This window comes from Manis pentadactyla, chromosome 4 (genome assembly GCF_030020395.1).
Source record: "Manis pentadactyla isolate mManPen7 chromosome 4, mManPen7.hap1, whole genome shotgun sequence".
In the NCBI taxonomy this organism is placed as follows: domain Eukaryota; kingdom Metazoa; phylum Chordata; class Mammalia; order Pholidota; family Manidae; genus Manis; species Manis pentadactyla.
In genome coordinates this window covers 153,357,085-153,383,460 of record NC_080022.1, presented here as the reverse complement: position 1 = coordinate 153,383,460, position 26,376 = coordinate 153,357,085, and the positions used below count along the sequence as shown (strand labels likewise).

At 41.3% G+C, this 26,376-nt stretch overlaps 1 protein-coding gene across 6 annotated transcripts; it reads left to right on the top strand.

The window, feature by feature from the left end:
• The first annotated feature begins 1,310 nt into the window (after nucleotides 1-1,310).
• DUSP14 (dual specificity phosphatase 14) lies at nucleotides 1,311-25,989 on the top strand. Of its 6 annotated transcripts, none has more exons than XM_057501249.1 (6): nucleotides 1,311-2,713; nucleotides 2,956-3,057; nucleotides 3,367-3,448; nucleotides 3,735-3,826; nucleotides 23,544-23,626; nucleotides 24,682-24,726. In XM_057501249.1, exons 1-5 carry the CDS (start codon nucleotides 2,686-2,688, stop codon nucleotides 23,591-23,593), a joined length of 354 nt encoding a protein of 117 aa, XP_057357232.1. In that variant the 5' UTR covers nucleotides 1,311-2,685; the 3' UTR covers nucleotides 23,594-23,626; nucleotides 24,682-24,726. The 6 variants fall into 6 exon arrangements, with proteins under 6 accessions (XP_057357232.1, XP_057357234.1, XP_057357231.1 ...); XM_057501251.1 differs by having other exon boundaries at nucleotides 3,735-3,787; nucleotides 24,682-24,694; XM_057501248.1 differs by lacking the exon at nucleotides 3,367-3,448 and having other exon boundaries at nucleotides 1,376-2,798.
• The last annotated feature ends 387 nt before the right edge of the window (nucleotides 25,990-26,376 follow it).

Below are 26,376 nucleotides of genomic sequence, written 5' to 3'. Positions count from 1 at the left end.
AATGTTTTACTTCTCTGTTTCCCCTTTCTTGAGAAGTTTAACCATCTTTTTTTTTCTCCCTCAAGAAATACTTAATATATTCTAGTTGTAAAAAAAAAATTTTTTTTATCACTCTCTTTTCCTTTTTACATGAAGAGTTGTTATGTTCTTGTTTACCTGCCCTGGTCTATTGGAAAGACCTGAGTGCTAATCTTTGTTCTGCTACTTAGTAAGTAATATTGCAGCCTTGGACAAGTTTCTCAAACCCTCTGGTCTAAAGTGTGGTCAATACCTACCTGAGTGGGTTTGATGAAGATTAAGTGGTATAAAGGATGTAACACATCTGGTATCTCCCTCCCCTTGCCGTCCCTTCCCATTGACCCTTTGGTATTTTCATTTAACTTGAGCCAGGTATGAACAAGCACTATATTTTCCTGTACCACATAATCCACATCATGCTGAAAGCCTCACGGAGGAACACTAAGATCTGAAAGGTACACAGCAAATGTTAAAACAGGCAGATGTGTGTTTTTCAAAGCTATTGTTTATGTTGGAATCCTCATCACTGTACATCATTGCCTCCCAGAGTTGAGTAAAGGGCAAAAAATTCCAGAGATAGACAGATATTAAATGACCTAGTTATCCTAGGCATGTTGTAATACTCCCTTATGTAATGCCTAACTCAAGAAGCTGGAAGTCAGGTTACAAAACATGCACACTGTGATGGTAGCTGTGTAAATAAAGAAAACTAAAGGAAAGATGCCAATTGTTTTTAAGTTAAATTATGGGTGATGCTTTTTCTCTTTTTTTTGTAATGTGACATTTATTAATGAAAAATTGTATGAGAAGTATGAAAACTAAAAATAGATATTTAGATTATTTTACATTTAATAAAATTAGTTAATCCTTATGAGAGTCAAATAAGGCACTATGTTACATCTTATAAAATAGCACAAGCCTTAGACAAATTTCTGTAGTAGATGAAGTGTGTTTGGGACTTCCATCCCCCTAGCTTTTTGACTTTCCCAGGTATCTGGGAGTTTTCTCCCAGATAACTTTGTGTCCATTGTCTCTGTCAAACATGTCAAAGGACAGTAGCTTAAAAGATTTACTTCTCTGGGGCATTTGCATTTTTATAGGTATCTATGGCATGTACTCTGAAATTACAGGCGTTAGCAAGCAGATGTTCAAGACATCTGTGGGCCCCAGGGCATGATGCCACCTTGAAATCAAACTTCTGTGGACTGGGAAGCCCTGATCACAGCTGATGGCCAATGCTAACAGATAGATCAAAGCTGTTGCCAATTTGTTAACCAAAGGCAACGAACGACAGGAAGGGAAGATGCAACTGTTCTTTCTTAGGGATCCTTAAAGACTGATTAATCGGAGAGCGATCACTGCCCAGGCAATTAAGGAAAATATTTTTGGAAAGGCAGACATCAGAAGCCGAGCAGAGTAGAAGTTTCTACCCACCACTTAACTGTGTGTCTCATCAGATCAGCTCTCATTCTGCACAAAAGCTGCCCTACTCAAAAGCACTGCTCATTTAGATGTAGTCAGGAGCACCAACACTGTCGCTCATTATAGACGAGTCATACGTGTGTAGCAGGCAGCCTCTGATACATTTCTACAGCTAAAATAGTTGACACCTATAAAAATATCTATTTATAGTCTAATAATGTGCTGTCCAGTAAGGTAGCCATTGGCCTTTTGTGGTTTTAAGTCTATTCAAATTCAAATTTAAAAATTCAGTTCTTCAGTCACACTAGGCGTATTTCAAGTGCTCAAAAGCCACACGAGGCTAGTGACTACTGTATTGGACAGTGCAACCTAAGAACATTTCCATTACACACAGTTCTAGGGGACAGCGCTGGTCTAGAAGGTGTCTTCAAATTGTGTTTTTTGTAGAGGCATGGGGAAGCCCCACACTTCCACATTCTGGGAAGGCAGCACCTCCCTACCCACGGGCATATATGTAGTCACTAATGGTCTCACTGACGTTGGCACTTCTTCCTAGTTCCTTAAATCTGTAGATCTTTAACACACATCACACTCAATAAACTCTGTTTTAGCCCTCCTCCCTCCTCTTTGCCGATGAGGATGTGGTTCCTCGTGGTAGGCTGTTCCTCTAATCCGGTGAAAATGTCCAGCTCTCCTCACCAAGTAGAGCTGTTCTGGAAACCTGACTTCTAGAAGTGTGACAAACAAGCTTTAATACGAAGGGGGTTGTATCTATTTGTGCTGTTGAGTCACTGAATTGACTGGAAGGATTGTGGGGGGGGGGAAACAAATGAAAGCCGCATACAATTGTTTCTATTAGAGATTTTGCTATTTTAGAATTAGCTTGTCAAAAATAAGTCACTAGATGAATTGACGGTGGAGCAATTTAGTGCTGGGAAGATGCCTTTATCAGGAGAGATTTGAACTTCTAGTGGTTTATCCTGAATCAGATTCTGCTTTGTTTTCTTGCAGAAAGATTAACTTCGCCTCATTTTAAAGCTTTACTTTTTTTAATGGAGGCAAAAATAAACAAATCTCTCTATTCTAGGCCTTTTTCGTTCCCCTAAGATATCACAAAAATACCTTTGATGTTCTATTTTTGCTGGGAAGCAGCCAGACCTTTTAGACATTCCTGCACCCACGGGACAACTATGATCCGGTCAGAGATCAGGAAGAGCATGAAAGCCGCAAAGCTTTTGGTTGAAGATGCCGGGAGATGTGAACCCAAAGCGTGGTTTGTACTTCCCTTACCAACCCCTCCCGCAAACTTGTGACTACTCCTTTGACTTGAGCAGTTCTGATGCTAACGATTTACAACGGTGAGGAGCTGGGTTAGGGGAGTGAGGGGCTGGGCGTGGTCAGGACCCCGGTGCCGGACTCCCTGCGGAGCCCTGGGAGAAGTCCTCTATACCTCTCCTCGCCTGCCTGGGCCAGGGGTGTGCTAAAAAAGCCCGTTTGCATCTACTCATGTTACAGATGGGGGAAACCTAAATTTAAAAAAGACCCTCAGCGTGACAGCACAGAAGTCCTCAACGAATGTGACCTTCGTACACCCTACAGCGCCACCAGAGAGCCACGGTCTGTGGATTTGGTGTTTTAAGACTCAGGTGGCACCTGTGGTTTATGGTGGTGGGTTGGTGGTCTGGGGGCAGGCGGAAGATGGCCATATCCATAGGTACTCTGAGACTCGGACTAAAAATAGCCTCCCCTAGTTACCACAAACTACCTGCCCGAACAAAATTTATCCAACAGCTGCCATGAGATTTATTTTCCCTTCACTCTTCGGTCCCAACTCCTGGGCTCTCCCGTGCAGGGTAGAAGGTGGGGGTTAGGTGGGAGGCGGTGATTAGTCACTTACTGCAGTCTTCACACCTTTTATATTTGTAGTGTTCTTGCCTTTAACCCTCGCACATCCAGAAAGTACCCGAGTACACTACCTCTGCACCCCCGCCCCAAACCCAGCTTGTAGGTAAACGCTGGAGTGGGAGAGGGGTCGAACATTTGTTGTGGGACGGACGAGGAGACAACAGGGGACTCCTGAACTGAGACCCGGGGAGAGACGCGGGGGCCCTGGGCGCGCGCGGGCAGTGCGCACGCGCGCCGAGCCGCGTCCCCCGCCTCTGGCGCTGAGGCCCCGCCCCCACCCCGAGTGCTCTCTCGGGAGGGGCGGTGGGACGCAGGGAGCGTGCGCGCGGCCCGCCCCCAGCGCGGGCGGAGGGAAGAGGAGGGTTGATTGCTCGGCGTCCCACCCGCAGAAATCTGGAGCCGAGCCGCCGGACGGATCTCCAGCCGCATCTGTGCCGAGCCGGTACGGAGCCACGGGACCGCAGGCCCGGGCCGGGGACCTGTGCGTGGAGGGCGGGCGGGAGTTGGCGCCGACGCGGCTTTGGGTAGCTGGCGGGTCCGGGCGGCCGGGGTCTCCGCGACCGTCGTCTCTGGAAACTTTGTGCGACTCCCCCACCTGCTCCCGGGCGGTTCTCCCATCTTCTGGGCGGCGGGGAGGGAAGAGGCCCGGGAACCTCAGCGGCGCCTCCTCCCCACACCCAGCGCCCGCCTCGCTGGCTTTCGGCGCCCCCACCCCACCCCCGGCTGCTCCCCCGGTGCGGCCGAGGCCCCGGCCCCCGGCCACGGCCTCTGGGTCCTCTGCGAGCGTCCTCGCCTGCTTCCCTCCGCTCTCCGGCCCCGCCATGGCCTCTCCACCTCCTCACCCCGCTGTCGCCATCCACCCGCTCCGAGCCGCGTCGGCAGCTTTTTCCATCTTCCAAAGGTTTCTGGTGCATTGACAGAAGCAACTTGACTTTAAGCAATGCCAAGTATTCAACTTGGGTATTTCTCTGCGGTGGTAGATTGGTGTGCACAGTGCTAATGTGTCTTTTTATTTCGCGAAGTACCCTTGCTTCAGAGCGAAGTTGAGTTGTTTGTGTGTGAGAGGAGTTGCCTGCCTTACGTGGATTGTATAACTAACTATATTTTATTTAGGTGGATGTTGCCAATGGCACCAGCCAGTGTTACAGTAACTGGGCATCCCAGAGGCAAGGGAAGGAGGGTTAACTTACAAATGCAGTTCTGTATAGGATTAAAAAAAACTACCCTGTATTTTCCATCCATCAGGACCTTAAGGCATTTGGCATGTGTTAACTAGCTGTTCCTTGTAATTTTATAAGAGGTAGGTAGAAAGAATTATCTTCCCATTTTACAGATGAAAACATTGAGGCAACTAGCCAAGTCTTGATTATTGGACCAAGAGATTTAACCCCGAGTTTCCTGGAATTTCTAGCCCAAAAGGCCACTGAGAAGGCTAGTGGGATGTTGGGTCATTCTGCCTGAGATTGTGCAGATCGCTTAAAAGTCAGAGGATGGGGCCGGCCATAAGCAGATCCGTGCTTGGGACTCAGCTCTATGACAAAGTTAAGTGATACTGGGCAAGTCACCGCTGCTCTCTGCATGCTCCCTGCGCTCTAAAATGAGGGGAACAAAGGTGCTGTGTTCTTTGGAAAGTTGCGTGAGTGTGTCTGGAATCTCCACTACCTTGAGTTGCATTTAGTGATTGTTACTTGTGGCCTCAGAGAGGCCCCCATTCTCATGTTCCCTTTAGAAACGCAGGGCATAAGGCACCCCAGAATGAAAAACCGCCTCTTCTTCGCTAGATCCACCTGAGAGTTCATGGCACGGACAGGCCTAGGCAGAGACGCTGGTCTGGGTGGAGGGGGGACGGGTTGCCAGGTGGAGGTGGGAAGGTGCCCTGCACAAGCAGCTTGACACCCGGGCCCTATTACTGCCTCCAGCTCTGACTCATCTTCTCACGCTTGGGGGAGGAGAGGTAGTTGCTTGATATTTTTGGCTTTTCCCCCATTACAAGGGAGACAATTTCCTTCATTTCAGGTTTTTTCAGACATCAGTGTCGAACGTTTCTATACCGAGTTCTTATCTCAAATCCTTCGTATTGGTTAAATGCAGGAATAATTTCTGTAATACTCTTTAATAGAATGGTGTAAGTGTATATTCATGTCATAAAAAACTGGTCAGATGTATGAAGCCAGGAGCTCCTGTATAACTAGCATTTTAAAATTGTGCTTAGGGAGGGATCTGTGTTTAGGGGGATTCCTTTGCAATTGGAGTTTTCTTTGAAGGCAAGGTGAACTAAAAATGCTTTTTCCCAATATCACCAGAAACATATTAGTGATTCTTTGTGTAAAAAATTAAAACTTCATAGCTGATGTTAGAGCATTCTTTTGAGCATCTTTCCCAAAAGTAACTGCTACATGTATCTTTATCCATTTGTGTTCTCTTTTAGACTTTTCTAAGCATTTCCATGAAAGTCTGTATGCGCAAAGTGATTTTTTTAGTTGAAATAAATTATTGTAAAAGTAACTGGTCCTCTTGATAGAGATTTGATTTCTGTTTAGAATAGGTAGCATGTGTTTAAAGTTCAGCTGGTTGTAGTTTTATTAGCCCTGATAGCCTGGCAGTATTTATCAGAACAACAGGCAAACATACCTTCTTAAACAACTTCAAAGCAGTTAAATCATTAAGATCCTAGGAGATACTCTCAATTGCAGATGAAAACTTTCTCATTAAAATAAAAAAAAATCTGGGACTCTAGTGTATTCATCTTTGCTTATTAGGAGGCATAAAAGGGAGTAAAAAGACCAGGAGAGTTGCTAGCAACAAGTGCCTGGGTATAAACTTACAGAGTGAACAGTTGAAGGTGGTGGCTCTAGTTATTTATGAAAGCTTCATTAGGGTGAAGACAAAGGGAAATGTTAATGTGGGCACAGTTCAAATAAAATTTCAGGAGATGGGTGTATTAAAACAATTCACATCAAGAGTTTATTATGTTGGACATTTATTGAGGATTTTTGCCTGTGTTAAAGGTACAGGGTTGAATACTGGGATAGAAGGCAAATAAGGTCTCTGACCTCATGAAACTGATAGGCTTATAGTGATTTTCAGAGAAGAAGTGTTCTTTGCCCAGACTGGCCAAAATTGTAATGGTTCTGAACTGGAAATAACATTGTATTTATTTAACTCTTTATTGTGAATTATAACACACAGAAAAGGGTGTAAAACATAGATGGATAACTTAATTTTAAAGAAAACACAACTAGCCGTCTCGCAGGTCAGGAAGCACCCTTCTCACCCTCTTTCCTAATGGCACCTTCACCCCAGAGGTGACTTATATTTTTGACTTTCCCCCATAACAAGGGAGACCAGTAACTGGTCTTATTTTTGTGGAAATCACTTCCTTTCTTTTCTATAGTTTTTAATCTCTTAAATATTAATCTCTAAACAGTGTTTCATGTTGCCTGTTCTTCACCTATATGCAAATGGAATCAAAGTAGGTATTCTTTTAAAACTGTTTTTTTGGTCAACATCATATGTAGGCATATGTGTATATATGTTCACATGCAGTTTTTTAATTTTTGCTTTTTTTTTAAGATCCATTCATGTTGTTACCTGTAACTATAGCTAATTTATTTTTGTGTGAACATACCACATTTTTATCCGTCATCCACTGTTGATGGACATCTGGGTGGTTTCAGGTCTGAGGCAGTTATGAACAATGTTGGGTCATAGATTATGACCTCTACTAGCTGATGCCTATTTTCCAAAGTGGTTGTACCAATTTACATTCCTCCATGGCATCAGCCTTGAATTTATAATCCATTGTATTTGCTGTTTAACCACACTCTTGTTTGGATATTTCCTGAAAGATGGATAAATGTCACCTGGGTGGTCTGATCTCTGAACCCTCATCTACCAGTATATTTATATATATTAATGTTCAATTGTATGGTTTGAGCTAACATACCACGCAAAGGCCAGAAGTGATTTTTTTTCCACTCACAGATACCCAATAGAATCCTTCCACCGCTTTTTTTTTTTTTAAACAGATGGGTAGTTATAGGGAAATCTAAGTATGCAAAATGAAGTATTAAAAATAAAAGTGTTGAGTACCTAGAAGTCTTTGAAAGGTTTTGGTGGAATCCTACTTCTTGGGGTACCAGGTGCCCTGACTTGGGGACCTGCCTTGTGCCCAGCCACACGTGTAGGCCAGCAGTGCTGGCTCTGGTGTGCGCTGTGCAGCAGCCCAGGCCAGCCTGTGTTAAAGTCCCTCCAGCTCGGGTTTTCACCTGTTTGTGTGCGTGTGCAGATCCCCTGAGAGGCGTTGAGCACAGACTGGCTTATCTTTCCTTGGCAATTCCGAAGAGACTACAGCTTCTTTGCTATGGGAATAAGTGACTCTGGCAGTCTTTAAAGTTATTTTTCTCTAGATCTTCCTCTGTACGTGACGGTAGAGGTAGTTGAGAACTGGGTTTGATGGAGAAAATCCTGCTTTTCTAGGAGACAGTAGGTTAACTTTAATTGCTTGTGCTAGCTGGACTTAAAGTTAGGTGTGTGTGTGAGAGAGTGTGCAAAAGAAGGGGAGGCGGAGGGTGAGGGAGTGATGGGGAGGGCTCGTCAGGACAGTTACTAAATTATTAACTCAGGTTTTTGTTGAATACCTAGTACTATATGTTAACAGTTGGTTTCTGTCCTTAGAGCAGAATGTTCCCCGATTCTGTAGGTTTAGAAAATACCCTCAGGGAGATCCTTTTTCTTAGCTGGACAGATGATAGAAGAACAGTAGCCCAAAGAATGTGAGATTTGTAGTTCCTCACTTCTTCTGTAAGGCATCCTGGAACATAGCTACATTGCTCTCTTTCCAGTCTTTAAATAAATCATGTATTCTTAATTTATGTATTACATTACTTTTCCAGATTCTCTAAAGTAATCATAATTTTCCAAACTACTTATGTATAGATTAGAAGTTTTCAAGAAAAAACACCCACAAGAGGAGGGTAAAAATAGTTAGAACCTTGTAATCTGAGTTAGTGGGGATAGAAACCCTGTTTGTGTTCTTTGATGGCCCTCCTGGTGGGCAGCGGTGTCCAGGAGCTGGCTTTCTGCGTGTTGCAGGTAAGAGGAGGGAGCCTGGGTCTCACAGCAGCCCGCGCTCCCCTAGACCACTTTGCCTCTTCCCATTCCTGCTCCTAGCACTGACTGACTGCCCTTCCCTCCAGCCTGCTCAGCTTTTCCTGCTGCATCTTAAAGTGTCCGTGAACACAGTGGCCCTTCTGAAATTCATATGCAACTGCTGGGCTTACTTCTGCCTTTGTTCCAGAATAGCTCAGCATCAATGGCCTGTGATAGGTCTTTTTAACTCCTTAGGTCCTTGAGTTTATGGATACACAATGAGGAAACTCTTTAGAGAGAGTGTGTGGCTTCTGTTCATGAGTAAACATTTTTGTGGCAGACAGCGCACAGAGCACCAGCTTTCTTCACCTGGAGGACAGAGACCATGAGGTGCGCTTGCCTGAAGTTTTGAGGAAGTACTGGTAAAAATAAAATCCGAGAGTACTAGTCTGCATAGTAGTTACAAACAAGTTTGAAATCAAGATTTATAATTAAGAATTTCTCCAGTTCAGCAGTTGTGCCTCGTTGCTGTCCCTGCCAGGTTCTCACTGACTTGCTGTCAGTCTGGCTCCCGAGTGAAGAGCACGCCAGGTGTGGGGCAAAGCCTGGAGAGGGGGCTTGGACTGACCACCATTTGTTGTATTGCATTTTCTTCTAAATAATTTTTATTTTTAGAAATTGCAGTCACATAGAAAATTATAAAGAACAAATTAACCGACACCATTACTCACCACTCAAAATTGGTTCTACTTAATCTCTTTTATTTAAAACGAACAAACAAACACAGCATTATAAAGTTGAAGCTCCCTTGGGCTCCTTCTGTTTCTTCGCCACTGAACTAACTACTTCCTCCGACCCCCCCAATGTGATAGGTTTCCTTCCAACCCACTTTATTTTAAATCAAACTGCATTTTTGCTGAATGTCAGAAGGACACAGAACTAGTCAATAGGCTTTAATTTGTACTGTTGCTATGTTCTGTGTTCGAGGACAGAATCTTTCAGGGTTAAAGGTTGTACATCATTTCACATGATGTTTCTCATTAACAGAAAGTGGAGAAATCAATGTTTTGGAGAACTATTCAGTGTTTTATAGAACTTGAGTTACTTGGCAAAAATTTTCAGCTAAAGGTGATCCAAAATGTAAATGACATGAAACTTCTTTTATTCTGGATTGATATCTTAAATCCAAATTACTACTATATTATTTTACTTGAAAATAATTTTTTAAAAATCTACATTTATGGAGTTTCTTGTCTCATTTATCCTCCTAGAAATTACAGAGTAGTATTTATCTTTCCCACAATAGCTTAATTTACTTTAAATTCCTTTTACTTGCTAGAAGGATAAATTCCCAGAAATTCTTATTAATGAGGTCTGCGTGGGGCCTAGGAGTCTGCCCCCTAACCAGCAGCTCAGGTGGTCTTCACACAGGATTCTCATGCAGGGGTCCTTAGGACCGTTCTTTGAAAAATATTCCTTTGTCATACTTGGTGGCTTTATAACATACTTTCAACCAGGGGTTGGCAAACAAGTAGAAAATATTTTAGACTTGTGGGCCAGTTTCTCTTGCAACTGCTTCACTCACCTTTTTTACATGCAAGCAGCCATAGTTACCGTGTGACCCATGAGTGTGGCTGTGTTCCAGTGAACTTCCATCCATGAACACTGAAGTTTTAATTGATAAAATTTGTGTGTGCCGTGAAATGTTATTCTTTTTCAAATCAACCATTTTGAAATGTATAAACCATTCTTAGCACACTGGCTGTACAAACAGGTGTGGGCTAGACATGGCGTGCCTGCCATAGTTTGCCAACCCAATTGAACAAGGATAGAGTGAGATTCAGAGGCCACTGTGTTCCCTTGTAGCATGTGACTAATACTTTGTAATCTAAAAGGAACCATGTATATCGTCTTAGTGTGTAGGACCTTTTTTTCCCAGGTGATTATTACAGCCAAGGGAATAACTTCAGGATCTCTGCCTTTTGACTCCTGTGTAACTAGAATCCTCCCTTTGCTGCAGGAGGGCTAGGACACACCCAGTTGCCCACAGAATGCAGTGGGCCCGCTGTCCCTCAGCACAGGAAGGGTGTGTAGCTTCATCAGTCCCCTCCATCCAGCTAATGCCAGAGATGTACCTATTTTATTCTGCTCAGAAACTCGAATAATTATAGATGCTTTTGATTTGTAAAGATAAAGTGGGAAATTAATTTATCAATACTTTATAAATGAAGTTGATTTGGCATACAATCCCTGAAACATGGATTTGGGTTAGGGATATGTTAAGAAATCCTTGTAGGGAGAAAGTTGAGGTTCACTGCTTGAGTTTTAAGGACAGGGGGAAAATGATCAAAGGCCGATCAACTTAATATTGAGCTTAATCCCGTGAACTTTATTCTAACTTGTAAATTCTTTTTTGTCTTCCTTAAAGTAATAATGAATTCTTCAGGACTGATATCTTATGGAAAGACCTGCGTTTTCCAAGGTTTCATAGTCCGGCTTCTCAGAGGGCAGTAGTGACGTCAGCAGTTTTGAGGCAGACTTACAGCTACCTTGGGTTTAGTTGCTGACATGTGATGTTTGTAAAGGACTCAGTGTCCTGATGTTCTGACTTACATAAATCAGAGTTCACTGCTTAATCAGGAATCTATGATTCATATTTAATATTTGCCACTTACTCCTTGAAGATTTTAAAGTATTGTTTATATAGGCTGTGGGACAAATTGGTTCCAGTTATCACCAAACAAGATGAAATGTGACTGGAATTTTGCAAGCATGTTCTTGGTTTAGGTTTATCAGGTTTTTCGCACCCAAAGGTCATCTCACACCACTTAGCAGTTTAGGATTTTTTAGATTAATATCTAGGTTATAGATAAAGCATAATCAGACTAACCTTGTGTTCCTGAATTTCTTTTTTTTAGTTTTTATTTTCTTCCCCAGTGAAATACACATTTTGATAATCAGTTGATTTCTTGTGGTCAGATTGTATGATCGATCAACAAATGGACAACTCATGGAAAGGGGTTCTAGTCCCAGTGGGGTCACCGGTTTTCTGTGTAGAGTCTGAGAAAGCCTCTTAACCTCCTTTTCCCTCCGATTCCTCATCTGGGAATCATGACAATAGAATGATACTGATCCGTGAGAGGCTGTGCTTGCTTGTGTGGCTTAAGCAAAACAGGCACTTGAGTTGCTTCAGCAAGTCCAGGGGGACAGACCGAGGCAGATTCCTTATGAGAGTGGTGCTTTTGACACTTTATTGTGTATACAAATCGCCTGGGATCTTGTTAAGCTGTAGAATCTGATTCTCTAGGTCTGGGATAGGGCCTGAGATTCCACATTTCTGTCAAGCTCCAGGTTGGCACTGCTGGGCCTTGGATGTTTTGAGCAGTATTCTTTGAGTAATGAGGGGGCTATAGCTGAGGGCTTGTTTTCTCCATTTGGAATATAAAAATGAAGAGGCTCTTGGAAGGCAAGAATGGCAGCATATTTTAAATGGATTGGAGAAAAAGTATGATTGTATAATCTATAACACACCTCCACAAGAGTCAGAGTCAGTTTTCCATGACTATTTCCCTTTGCTTGACCCTTGCTGCCTCTGTACTGCTGTGCTGCTGTTTGCACTGCTCTGTTGATCCATTTGGCCTTTTATTGTTATTCAACTGTTTTCTATCTGTATCTTGTGGCATGTCCTTAGGATGATAAAATCCCAGCACAGGGTGAGTCTTGTCACCATTATGTCTACGGTCTAGTTACTGTTGCCGCACAGCACACCGCTCCAAAACTCTGTGGTGTAACAGCAATCGTTCTTACTTTTCTCACAGATTCCTGTAGTCAGGAGTTTGGGCCTCACACAGTGGGGGATCACCTGTCCCAGCTCCACAGTGTTCAGGGCCTCTGGTGGGAGATTCAAAACCTGCTGGCGACTCGATGGCTGGGAGCTAGAGTCACTGAAGTGTCTTTATGCACATAATTAGTAGCTGGTCCTCAGCTGCTTCAGTTGAGCAGGTCCCAAGAGAACGAGGTAGACATGCACGACGTTTGTAATCCGGCCTCAGAAGTGTCACTCCTACTGCTTTCTTTCTGGCCGACTTGGTCGCGTTGTAAGGAGGTCATGTGGGGAGGGAGATATTGTGTCAGTCTTTGGCAAATACATTCTGTCACAACCTCCAACAATACTTAGAATAGTGTTGAACACATGGCATGAACTTAGTAAATACTGTTGTGTGAATGAGTGACAAGTAATTTAAACACTCGGATGAGGACGAAATTAAAAAATTCCATTCTAAATGTGAACAGGTTACCCTATGGCACCTAAATAAATACATACATTCATCTTTTACAGTTATTGATAGTCTTTTCTCCCTGGTCTACTCATATTCTATTTCCAACATGGGAATCTATGAATTTTTCATATGAACTGAACTTACCTCTATATATCACTATATTGGTGTGTATTTTTTCCCCTGCTCTCACCAAGTGGACTGCCCCTGTCCTTTTTTGGGCTGTGGTGTATTCTCCATCCAGCAGCTGGCCAATGTTCTAAAATGATAAGCCTTTCTTAGGCTCCATTAACGGACTGGGGGGCCTCGTGAGGATATGGGATGGTCAGCCAGATCACGACTGCGTAGGCATTTGCTCTGCAGCTGTGTGTCACGCTGGGGAAATATCTGGCCAAACCAGAATGGTGATTCTCCGTCTTGAGCTTTATGTGTATTTATCCTCATCCAGGACATACCAGTTAATTTATAGTGTGAGAAAAGCAAAAACAAGCCCTCCTCCAAATCTAAGATGTTGATGTGTTTCAGCCAAATTACTAAAGCTTTCCAGATGACTGAGAACAATTTGTGAACATCTTTTATTTCATTTTATTTGAATATAACTCAACATTGGTTTGAATTTTATTCTTAATGTTCTGTCAGGTTTTTTTCCTTAATGAAATACTGCCACATTGTGCTGTTTATTTGTAGGAGCCAGTATTTTAACTTTTTTTCCCAGTGAAACACATTTCTGATTTAATGATGAAAATTAATGTAAAGTGGCATTTATTTATTTATGGCAATGCAGGCTAAAATACTTTTAAAAATACAGGGTGACTTTTTCTTTTTAAGCACTAAACATTTAATGGAAGGAGAAAATGTGATTACATAGGAGCATGTGTTCTCTTCCTACATATATATATAACAATAATAGTATGATGCACAGCAGCAATAGCAGTATAACTCCATTCAGGTTCCCAGACCTGATTCCAGTGTGTGTAGGTTGTGGAAGGGGGTCTTCCCACACGTAACACCAAAGGCAATTCTCAAACACCAGCAGGTGTCGGAGAACTCAACTCAATCCTGACACTGTCTGCCCGGGGACAGCACCAAATTCCCCAGTTAAGGGCTCTGTCCTCCAAAACTGCCCTCTACCCCTGACTCCAGACTCCGGTTGCAAGCCCCAGACTGTTACCTGTGCTTCTATCCTATGTAATGCAGATTGGAGGTTCCCATGACCTCCCAATTAGGTTCAATTAATTGGCTAGAGGGGCTCACAGAACTCAGGAAAACATGTTTACCAGTTTAATAAAGGATACCGTAAAGGATACAAGTTAACAGCCAGATGAAGAGATTCATAGGGCAGGGTCCCAAATACAGGAGCCTGGGGGCTGGCTCTGTGGCACACAGAGCATGCTGTTTTCCCAAGCGTAGACATTCTTTCCCACAGAGAAGCAGGATCCAAGAGAGCAGTAATCTTTTCTCAGGGATTTTTGTGAGGGCTTCACTGAATAGTCATGATTGATTAAATAATTGACCCTTGGCTGATTCAGCCTCCAGCCCCTGCCCTTAGGTGGGGGTCCAAAAATCTGTCATTAACATGATGAAGACACCCATTTCACCTTTAAGACTCTGCAGTATATTTGGAACTGTGGATGAAGACCAATTATACCGGGAAATACATATTTGGTCATGTGAATGACAAAGTATGTATTTCTTGACACATTATATTGTGATAGGCTTTTCATTTATAAAAAAATTGTAACAGTGTAGGCCTTCTGTATATTCTATGACCCTCTGAAATTCCTGAGGTTAAAAATTTAGATCATTTTACACAGTCATCTTTAGCACCACTGTGGCCATTTTCTGCTTATTCACGAGGAGAAAAAGCAGTAGGTAGAATTTCAGTTCTTAACTGCTGATTCTAACTGTTATTTTCATTAAAAAAAAAAAAAAGTAGCCTTCATGGCAGTGGGATGGATGCTCTGAATAGACTGGGCCTCCAGGTAGGAATTCCAAGTCTGCTCAGGTACAGACACTAGTGCGAACTTGAGGCTGATGCCCACATCCTGGGAGCTCTCCAGAGCAGGGAGCAGTCAGTATGCGTCAATAGTTTATGCATTATTGAGATTACAGGGCCACTAGATTACAGGCACTAAATCTGCACTTTGTTTAGTGCTTCGATGTTTATTCAAAGACCAGCAACATTTCTGACAAGACATTTCTTACAACTTGTGTAAAGAAAAAGAAGAAAAATACCTCTCTGGTTTGGCTTAGGACAGCTCCTTCTTTTTGTCTTTCACCCTTGTCCACCCCCATTCCCCTGGGCAGGAAAGCGTTTTTCCCCTCCAAGAACTAAATCCAGCTGCCAGAACTTGGGAGGGCTGAGTGTAACACCATGGACAGCGACGTGAACATTCCTTGGCATTCCCTCCGGCCATCGCCTTCCCAGGGACCAGTGTGGGAGTGGTGTGTTCAAAGAGCACCTTACAAGCTTTGATCCCTCAAACATGGGTCAGTCTTTTACTCTCCGAATAGATATATTTTCTCTGTCTTCCAGCACAAATTTATTAAGTTGGGTTTGACACACCTGTGGTTTGATATGCGTGTTTTCTTTTTTTCTTCATGATCAGAATCTGCTAATCTTAGAATTTAAGCAAACTAGGGCTTCTCGTCTGCCTGCTCTGCGACTACACCTTGCTGAGGTCCCTCTGCCATCATGAGGGCTTGTGTGTCCTGAATGGTTTAACAGCTTGTGGCAACATTTCCCTATTCTGGGCAATAAGAGAAACTGGAGCAGCTCAGCCCACCTGGGCTCAGTCTTTTCTGTAAGTGACATTTAAAAACCCTCTTTTTAGGCAGATCCAAGACCCCTTTCATGTATTGAAGGTGCTGGCTGGTGGTGTCAGAGTGCTGTATAGCAGGTAATGAAAACATAGCTACAAGCACCCCCCACCCCTTCGCCCCCCTCCCCACCCCATCACACAGAGGGGCAGTGTGTGGTCTTGAGCTGTGGGCCTAAACACCGTGGATCTTTTCCTGTTACATATCTTCTCTAAGTTGAAATCATCTCACTCTTTCTGAACCATGTATTTTCTGATTTGTAAAAGGGGTTGGGAACATTTGTTAGAGCAGCATCTGTGATATCTGTGCCCTCTGAGTGTTCTCTGGCAGAAGTTGTTTTTCTAAACCTTGGACTCAGTTTTGGCATTTTAGCAGGTTTGTTGGCACAAGACTGACGAGCAGCAGCAGGGAGGGAGCGTCATGTATGTCTCACTTGGATTCTGCCCTGAGGACTCACAGTCTGTTTTCTCATCCCTGCAGCACCAAGTACCCTAGCACCACCCAACAAATGGGAGTTCAAGAGCACACGAGGCTCTCATGCCACCCATTACTTACCCTTGGCCCTTGATGAAGACCTTTCTGCTGAAAAGGCCACTGCGCCTGGGACCTCTGTCTCAGGAGGGCAAGTGACTCCCTAAACGATGATTTCAGAGACCACAATATTGAGTCCCTCCTAATTAGACAAGTAACTTGGTAACCTGGTTGGAAACCTGATTAGCATCTTCCAGATTTTCCACATTGAAGAAGGGGTTCCCACCAGCAGCAGTTTGAAAGCCTAATTTCTTGTTTATTACTACAGTGACTGCTTTTTAAACTCTTAGGATTCTGCCAGGGAAAGACTTGGGAGTGGCAGTAGACTGCTCTGCAGCAGGACAGGAAGTTCTCATAAAAGTTCTGCCCATTTCCATTTACATCTAACACATATATCCACACATATTTCCTTATGCAACTTCTTCCTTGTTCCTTTTCATGATGTAGTTTTTACCTGTGCACTTCTCCATGTACCCCTCATCATTAGTCTTTAGATACGGACCCCTAAAGAAGAGTGTAACCTGAGGTGAGGTAGCTCCCTTCAGACAAGGGCAGTTGCTGGGGAGGGACCTCTGGTGTGTCAGCACCAGCCCTCAGTGCCTGTCCTCAGGGAATCTGGGTGTCGTACTGTAGCATCCGCCTCTGCAATGGTCCTCAAAGCCTGTCCCTCTGAGCGGCAGCATCCGCATGATGCAGAAATGCCAGTTCTGAGCCCTGCTCCAGGACTACCGCATCCAACCCTGAGGGCAGGCGTTGTGATCTGTCTTAACAAGCCCCCCAGGTGGTTCTGATGCACACTGGGGTTGGAGGACCACTGCATTACAAAGCTATAACTGTGTTTTCTTGTTTATTTATTGCAGTATAATTGATATATAACAGCTTCAGGTGTACAATATAATGATTTATATATAGCATGAAATGATCACAATCTAGTTAACTTCTGTCACTATAGTTCTCATCACAAGAAAAAAAATTCCTTTTAAGTTTACTCTTAGCAACTTCTGAATATGTAATATGGTATTAACTATAGTCATGCTGTACATTACATTCCCAGGACTTACTTTATAACCAGAAGTTTGTATCTTTTAACTCCCTTCACCCACTTTGCACCCTGTCCCAACAAATCTATCTTCTCCATATCTATGAACTTGGGGTTTTTGTTTTAGAGTCCACATATAACTGATAATATACAGTACTTGTCTTTCTCTGACTTATATGCCCTTAAGGTCCATCAGTGTTGTCCCAAATGGCAAGATTTCCTTCTTTATGGCTGAAAAATATTTCCATTGTGTATATAAACCATGTTTATCCATTCATCCATTGTCGGACACCTAGGTTATTTCCATATCTTGGCAATGAACATGAAGGGTGCATGTATCTTTTTGAGCTACTGTTTTTTCTTCAGATATTCAGAAGAGAATTGCTGGATCATATTTAATTTTTTATTTTGGTGTACTTTAATGTTTTATTTTTTGAGAAACCTCCATATTTCCCATAGTGACTATTCCAACTTCCATTTCCACCAACAGGGCACAGGGTTCCCTTTTCTCCACATTCTCACCAACACTTGTTATTTCTTGTCTTTTTGATGATAGCCATTGTAGTAGGTGTGAGGTGGTTCCTCTTTGTGGTTTTGATTTGTATTTCCCTGGTGATTAGTGATATCAGGCACCTTTCCATGTACCTGTTGGCCATCTGTCTGTATGTCTTCTTTGGAAAAATATGTATTTAGATTCTCTGCCCATTTTAAAATTAGATTGTTTTTATTTCTTTGCTACTAAGTTGTGAATTTTTTTCATGTTTTTTTAAATTAATTTTATTTTGGTATCATTAATCTACAATTACATGAAGGACATTATGTTTACTAGGTTCCCCCCTCCACCAAGTCCCCCCCACATACCCGTTCACAGTCAGTTCATCAACATAGTAAGATGCTGTAAAATCACTACTTGTCTTCTCTGAGTTGCACTGCCCTCCCCCCCAAACTATACATGTTAATCGTAATGCCCCCTTTCTTTTTTCCTGCCCTTATCCCTCCCTTTCCACCCCTCCTCCCCAGTCCCTTTCCCTTTGGTAACTGTTAGTCCATTCTTGGGTTCTGTGCTTCTGCTCCTGTTTGTTCCTTCAGTTTTCTTTTGTTCTTATACTCCACATATGAGTGAAATCATTTGGTACTTGTCTTTCTCTGCCTGACTTATTTTTCATGTATTTTTTATGTTAACCTCTTACCACACATATGATTTGCAAATATTTTCTCCCATTCAGTAGTTTGCCTTTTCATTTTCTTGATGGCATCCTTTGCTGTGCAGAAGCTTTTTAGTTTGAGGTAGTCCCACTTGTTTATTTTTCCTTTTGTTGCCTTTACTTTTAGAGTCAGATCCAAAAAAAATCATTGGCCAAGATTGAAGTCAAGTTGCTGAGCCTGTATATATCTTCTTCTAGGAGTTTTATGGTTTCATGTCTTACATTAATATCTTTAATCCATTTTAAGTTAGTTTTTGTGTATGGTGTAAGGGAAGTGGTCTAGTTTTAATTCTGTTGCATGTGGCTGTCCAGTTCTCTCAACCATTTGAAGAGACTGTCCTTTACCCATTGTATGTTCTTGGCTCCTCTGTTGTAAATTAATTGGCCATATATGCATGGGTTTATTTTTTGGCTCTCTGTTTTGCTCCATTGATCTAGGTATCTGGTTTTATAGTAATACCATACTGTTTTAATTACTATAGCTTTGTAATATAGTTTGAAATAAGGGAACACAGTGCCTTCAGCATTGTTCATCTTTCTTAAGATTGCTTTGGCTATTTGGGGTCGTTTGTAGTTCCATACAAATTTTAGCATTCTATTTCTGTGGAAGATGCTGTTGGAATAGCAATAGGAATTGCACTGAATCTATAGATTGCTTTGGGTAGTATGGACAATTTAACAATATTCTTCCAGTCCATGAGCACAGAATGTCTTTCCCTTTGTGTCATCTTCAATTTCATTCATCAGTGTCATAATTTTCACTGTACAGGTCTTTCACCTACATACTTAAATTTATTTCTAAGTATTTTGTTCTCCTTGATGCAATTATAAATGGAATTTTCTTAATTTCTTTCTGAAAGCTTGTTATTAATGAACAGAGATGCAATAGGTTATTATAAATTGATTTTGTGCCCTTCAGCTTTACTGAATTTATTCATTCTAATAATTTTTGGTGGAGTCTTCTAGGTTAACAATATATAACATCCTGTCATCTGCAATTTGTGAGTTTTACTTCTTACTGATTTGGATGTCTTTTATTTTTTCTTGCCTAAATGCTGTGGGTAAGTCTAGTAATACTATGTTGAACAACAGTAGAGAGTGGACACTCCTGTCTTGTCCCTAATAGAGGAAAAGTTTTCAGTTCTTCACCATTGAGTATGATGTGAGCTGTGGACTGACCATATATTATTTTGAGGTCTGTTTCCTCTCTACCCACTCTGGAGAGTTATTATAAATGCATGTTGGATTTTGTATGGTTTTTCTGCATCTATTGAAATGATCCTAAGATTTTTATCCTTCATTTTGTTAATGTCATGTATGATAGTGCTTGATTTGCAGGCACTGAACCATCCTTGCATCCCTGGAATAAATCCCTCTTGATTATGGTGTGCGATCTTTTTAGTGTATTTTTGAATTGCTAGCTGATATTTTGCTGAGGATTTTTGCATTATGTTCATCAGGGATATCCAGCCTGTGATTTCTTTTCTTGTGGCATCCTTGTCTGGTTTTGGTACCTACTTAATGCTGGCCTCAGAAAATGAGTTTGGAAGTGTTCCCTCCTTTTCTGTGTTTTGGAAGAGTTTGAGAAGGATTGGTATTCTTTAAATGTTTGGTAGAATTCACCAGTGAAGCATCTTGTCCTAGACCTTTGTTTGTTGGAAGGTTTTAAATTTTGACTCAGTCTCCTTACTTGTTATTGGTCTGTTCAGATTTTTCTATTTCTTCATGATCCAGTCTTGATAGGTTATATGTTCATAGAAATTTATACATTTCTTCCAGGTTGTCATATTTGTTGGTATATAACTGTTCACAGCTGTCTCTTACGATCTTTTGTATTTCTGTGTTACCAGTTGTAACATCTCCTCTTGCACTTCTGATTTTGAGTTCTCTTTCTTGGTAAGTCTAGCTAAAGATACATCAATTTTTGTTTATCTTTGAACCAGCTCTAATTTTTATTCTTTATTTTCTATTGTCTTTTAAATCTGTATTTCATTTATTTCTGCTCTGATCTTTTTTCCTTCTAACTTTAGGCTTTGTTCTTTCTGTAGTTCCCTGAGGTGTGAAATTAGGTTTTTGGAGATCTTTCTTGTTTATGATACAAGCATTTGTGCTCTGAATGGCCCTTTTAGAACTGCTCTTGCTGCACCCTGTAAGTTTTGTTATTCTGTATCCATTTTCATTTGTTTCAAGGTATCTTTTCTTCTCTTTTGATTTCTTCTATTATCCATTGGTTGTTTAGTAGCATGTACATTTCCACATATATATTAACTTCCCACTTTTCTTCTTGTGATCTCTAGTTTCATACTGTTATGGTTGGAAAAGATAGTTGGTATTTCAATCTTAAGTTTATTAGACTTGTTTTGTGGCATAATATATGATCTTTCCAGATTGTGCCATGTGTACTTGAGAAGTATGTTTTGTTTCTTTTGGATGGAATGTTGTGTATATATCTGTTAAGATCATCTGGTCTAATGTGTTGTTAATTTAAGGTCAATGTTTTCTTATTGATTTTCTGTCTGGATGATCTGTCCATTGATGTAAGTGGAGGATTAAAGACCCTTACTATCACTGTATTGCTATTTCTCCCTTTAAAGCAATTAAATTGCTTTAAATATTTAGGTGCTCCTATGTTGAGTGCATATTCACAAATGTTGTATCCTTTTGGATTGATCCTTTTATAATTATGTAATACCCCTGTCTCCTGTATCAGACAAAACTAAGACTGTACTAACTATCCCAGTTTTCTTTTGTTTTCCATTTGCACGGAGTATCTTTTTCCATACCTTCACTCTCAGCCTGTGTGTGTCCTTATATTAAAGTGAGCAACATATAGATGGGTCTTTTCTTTTTAGTACATTCTGTCATTTGATTGGAGAATTTAGTCCATTTGCATTTGAAGTAATTATTGACAGGTAGGTACTTAGTGTTATTTTGTTAATTGTTTTGTAGTTCTTGCATACCTTTTTTCTTTTGCTCTCTTACTTCATGGTTTGATGATTTTATTTAATGTTATGTTTAGATTCCTTTGTGTATCTACTGTAGGTTTTTGCTTTGTGGTCACCATGAGACAGATAAAACCACTCGTAATAGTCTATTTTATGTCAGTAACAAGTTTGAATGCCTCCTACAGCTCTATAATTTTACTCTTGTCCCCACTTTATGTATTGATGTCACATTTTACATCTTTTTATCTTGTCTATCAGCTATTTTTGCCACTTTTTTTAACCTTTATAAATGATTAATCTAAGTTTTACTATATTTACTTTACCAGTGAGATTTATACTTTTATATGTTTTACCAATCAGCACTTTTTTTTCCCCATCTTAAAAAGTTCCTTCAACATTACTTCTAAGTCCAGTTCAGTGATAATGGATTCCTGTAGCTTTTACTTGACTGGAAAACTTTCTTTCTCCTTTAGTTCTGAATGACAGCATTGCTGGGTAGAGTATACTTGGTTGGAAGTTTTTTTTCTTTCAGCACCTTGAATGTATTATTCTACTCCCTTATGGCCTACAAAGTTTCTTTAAAAATCTGATAGTCTTATGACAAGTTATTTTCTTCTTAACTTCTAACAATGTAATTATGTTGTGTCTTGGTGTGGGTCTCTTCAGGTTCATCTTATTTGGAACTCTGGGCTTCCTGGATCTGGATTCTTGTTTCCTTCCCCAGGTTAGGCAAGTTTTCTGCCCCTTTTCTCTCTCTTCTCCTGGGACCTCTGTAATGTGAACATTTCTGCATGATGTTGTCCTATGAGTCCCTTAAGTTATCTTCAATTTTTTTCATTGCTACTTTGAGTTCCACTGCCCTTTCTTCAAGTTCACTGATCCTTCTTCTGCATCGTTTAATCTGCTGTTGATCCCCTTTAGTATAGTGTTATTATATTCTTCAGCTCTTTGACTTTTTAATATTTTCTGTCTGTTGAAGTTCTCACTGTGTTCATCCATGTTCAGTGAGTATCCTTATGACTATTATTTTGAATTCTTATCAGGTAAGTCCCTTATCTTCATTAAGAACGTTTTATGAGGCTTTATGTTGTTCTTTTGTTTAGAATATATCCTCTATTTCATCTCCTTATAGAAATAACTGATAGATAAGGCTCTCTATGTTGGTTTCTGTGCATTAGATAAAAGTCACCTCTCCTAGTCTTGAAGTAGTAGCATTATTCAACCCTGCCATACATAGTCTTGGTTGACTCGTGAACCTCTGCGATTGTCCAAGCAGCCTATTTTTAGTGCTTTCAGTACTTGTGGTGTGCCAAGATCTGTTGGTTACTGTAGAGGATCTCAGCAACTTTTAAAGTATGTACATCTATGCAGTCTTGTGGGACTGAAAGCATAAGTTCCACTGGCCACCAGAGCCAGGTGATCTAAAGGTGTCCCCTAGGCAGCAGTTGCAAAAATCAGTGTACCAGATGAGTGTATAAGTTCCTTTCTGGAAGATACCAGAGACTTGGAGTGAGGCAGAGGGAGGACACAAAGATGGCATCCACTGGCCTGTGTCCTTGGAGTGTGCCTAAGTTAGGCCCCTATATACATACATATGTCAGAACAACTGTTAAGGTGCATGTCAGTTATGCCTTAGCAGATTGTAAAAATATTAAGTGTGATGGTTACTTGGGAAAGACAAAGGGACATATAGGGGAGGAATACATTTTTTAATGATGCTCATTGGTGCTCATCATTATATAAATGAGGGCCAATATGGAAGAGAAAAGAAATTTCAAGTTGCTCTTCTCAACTCCAGCACCCATTGTAGTTGGCATGCATGGCTGCAGCCACTTCTGCTGCACTGCTTTTCATGAAGCTGTCTTCCTTATTATGTCTGGTCTAGCTGTTGTACCCACTGTGGGGCCTAGCACTCATGGTCTCTCCTACTCCTGGGTTGATTTAAGAGACTCTAGTTTGTTTTGGATCTTACAAGCCCAGTGAGTAGTGTCTTACACTTCATCCATATGTTGTGGTCTCTCAATCTTCTCCTTTCAAAAATTTGTCTTTGTTAAGGCCAAAACTGAATTTAATATTTGTTACACCGTGGGTTATATATCATTAACAAAAAGCAGAGACTAGGTTGATATTTCTTACTGGTACACTCTTTAAAAGCACATCTAGATATTATTTAGCATGCTTTCCACTTCCTAGATTTATTCCAGTCAAACCCAATTTAGTAGTAAAACCCAGGAGGAATTATTTTGAACTTCCTGATTGGCTTCATTCTTGTCTCTTTGTCTTTCTACAGATCTGATTTGTATCCACTGTGATCAGCACTCTCACTTAGGACTTTCCTGATCCAGAACTCCAGAGTAACCAGACTCCTCACAAGTGAGTAGCCCATTACCTGTATTTGTAGAACTGGGGATGTTCTTATCTGACTGAAATCACTTTGGGCATCACTGCAGTACCCTGGATGGGGATGAGCACACTTCCCAGTGGGCATCAACTATATGTAAAACAATGTGAGGAACTGTTATGTCTAAAATCTCAGGGAACCAGTAATTTCCTTTTTTATTGTTACTAATATACTATATAGACATATAATACTGAATTTTTTTATAGCAGTTAATTTTAATTCTAACACACAGTGGAATTTATCTTGCTGCTTAGGATTAGCTGACAAAGGTGAAATTATTTAACCACGTCCAGGGTCAGGCTAGCTAAAATGTTCATTAACTTAGACAAATGTATTTCTGAGAGCCCATGACCTTGAGATTGCCTGGAATTATTTACATGGAAATGCCACAGCATAAGTTACCCAAAACTAGTTGGATTTCCAAAGTGTTCCGATGTCACAAATATGATAGGAGCTATTTTTTAAATAATAAAGGGGTAATGTGACTGTATGTCCTAGCTTTTCTGTAAATGATCCAGTTCAGTATCTTTTTAGTTTGTAAAGTCAGTTCATTGAATATTTTCCCTAACATGGTATCATTTTTATACATTTGCAAGATCTTTATGTCCAGACTCAGCTTTAGGAAAATATAGCCATCTTAGCTGTGGGAGTAGGCAAGAAGTGTTTGGCAGGAGGGGTCAGAATTCCTGATTTCTTCCTTCAATAAGGACAAGATCCTGCAAGATTGTTCAGGAACCAGTTAGGCATGTTTCTGTCTTTAACTTTTCATAAAATAGCATGACTGTTTCCATTTATTGCCTTTTCTTTTTTTAAACAATCACCAGAGACACTGATTTTACATATTGGCTACTTTTCCTGTTAATCAATAGAAAATGATTTGTCTAGAGTCTACATCCTTAAATGAATAGATTCTATTATAGAAAACAACCATTTTTAATCCTTTCACCTTCCCATTCTACAAACACCACAGAAGGCTGTGATGAATCAAATAGCATGTAAAGTACTAACAGATACTTGTATTTTGCAGGAAGGAGATTATAATTTTGGATTCCTTGGTGGAGGAAAACAAAACACTCTGGGTCTTGTTTCCAACGATGCAAGTGTGATTGTTGGCATCTTCATGAGCTCCAGAGGTCACAGCACACTACCACGGACTCTCATGGCCCCTCGGATGATTTCTGAGGGAGACATAGGAGGCATTGCTCAAATCACCTCCTCTCTCTTCCTGGGCAGAGGCAGTGTGGCTTCCAACCGGCACCTCCTCCAGGCTCGTGGCATCACCTGCATTGTCAATGCTACCATTGAGATCCCCAATTTCAACTGGCCCCAGTTTGAATATGTTAAAGTGCCTCTGGCTGACATGCCTCATGCCCCCATTGGACTATACTTTGATACTGTGGCTGAGAAGATCCACAGCGTGAGCAGGAAGCATGGGGCCACCTTGGTGCACTGTGCTGCAGGGGTGAGCCGCTCTGCCACTCTCTGCATTGCTTACCTGATGAAAGTCCACAATGTGTGCCTGCTGGAGGCATACAACTGGGTGAAAGCCCGCAGGCCTGTCATCAGGCCCAACGTAGGCTTCTGGAGGCAGCTGATAGACTACGAGCGCCAGCTCTTTGGGAAGTCAACAGTTAAAATGGTACAGACACCTTATGGCATAGTTCCAGACGTTTATGAGAAAGAGTCCCGACACCTGATGCCTTACTGGGGGATTTAATGCCACCAAAGCCTGCATCAGCAGCCCCTTGAGCAGTACCAGCATCTGCTACACACCGTCTGCTCCCCTCTTCACCTTTCTTTTCAAATGATTGACTTTTGGTTCTTCCTAAAGTGTTTTTTACACTGGGTGTTCTAGTTTAAGAGATAGGGAGGGGAGGCATATAAGGGGAATGCATACATTGCTAGTAACATTTTTAAAATCAACTTTGGAATAGTGTTTATGAAAATCTTTAACTGGCTTTTAATCATTTTCAACAATTTGAACAGTTTAATAACTGTTTAGTTCTGCTCAATCTGAATCTCATGCCTTTTGGCATCATGGCACGTGCAGGAGGAGCTCAGTGCAAAAATCACTTTGGGCCTGATTAACCTTTAGAGACAAGCTTTGCCCAAGGCTGTCAACCAATGCTTAGGGAAGACTGATACCAGCTTCAGTCTCTACTGGATTAGCCCTAGTCTTTCCTGTCCCCTACATTATTGTTTCTGTAAGTTAAAAAAAAAAACCTTTAGCTGTTAAGTAATTATAATGAAATCTGCTACAAACTCCCTCTTGGAATCAATGTGTCCTAGGACCATACTAGCGTTATTTTTAATAAATATATCTGCTTAACATATATGAGAATTTTAAGAATTTCAGGGTGTGTGTTGATACTAATTGTGTTAAAATATGGCTCCTGTGACAATTGGAATGCTACTTAAACTAGACATCCCAGCTGAATCTTGTCAGTGTTTAACATCCTGCAGACGGGCAGGTATTAGTGTCATCCACAATGCTGGAACACTGGAAAACAGCATAGAGTATCTGCTCTGATAAGAGGTACTGTTCTAGTCATCTCGGTAACTGGAGTACTCCAAAGCAGTTCAAGAAACAAAAGGTGTGTCTGTGTTTGGCTGTCTCTCTCTCACACACACCACACACACACACACACACACACCACACACACACACACACACACACACACACACACACACTCTCTCTCTCTCTCTCTCTCTCTCTCTCTCT

Bases quoted from the DNA above. Each gene is read 5' to 3' on its own strand.
- DUSP14 (XM_036911054.2), top strand. From the start codon at position 24,775: ATGAGCTCCAGAGGTCACAGCACACTACCACGGACTCTCATGGCCCCT.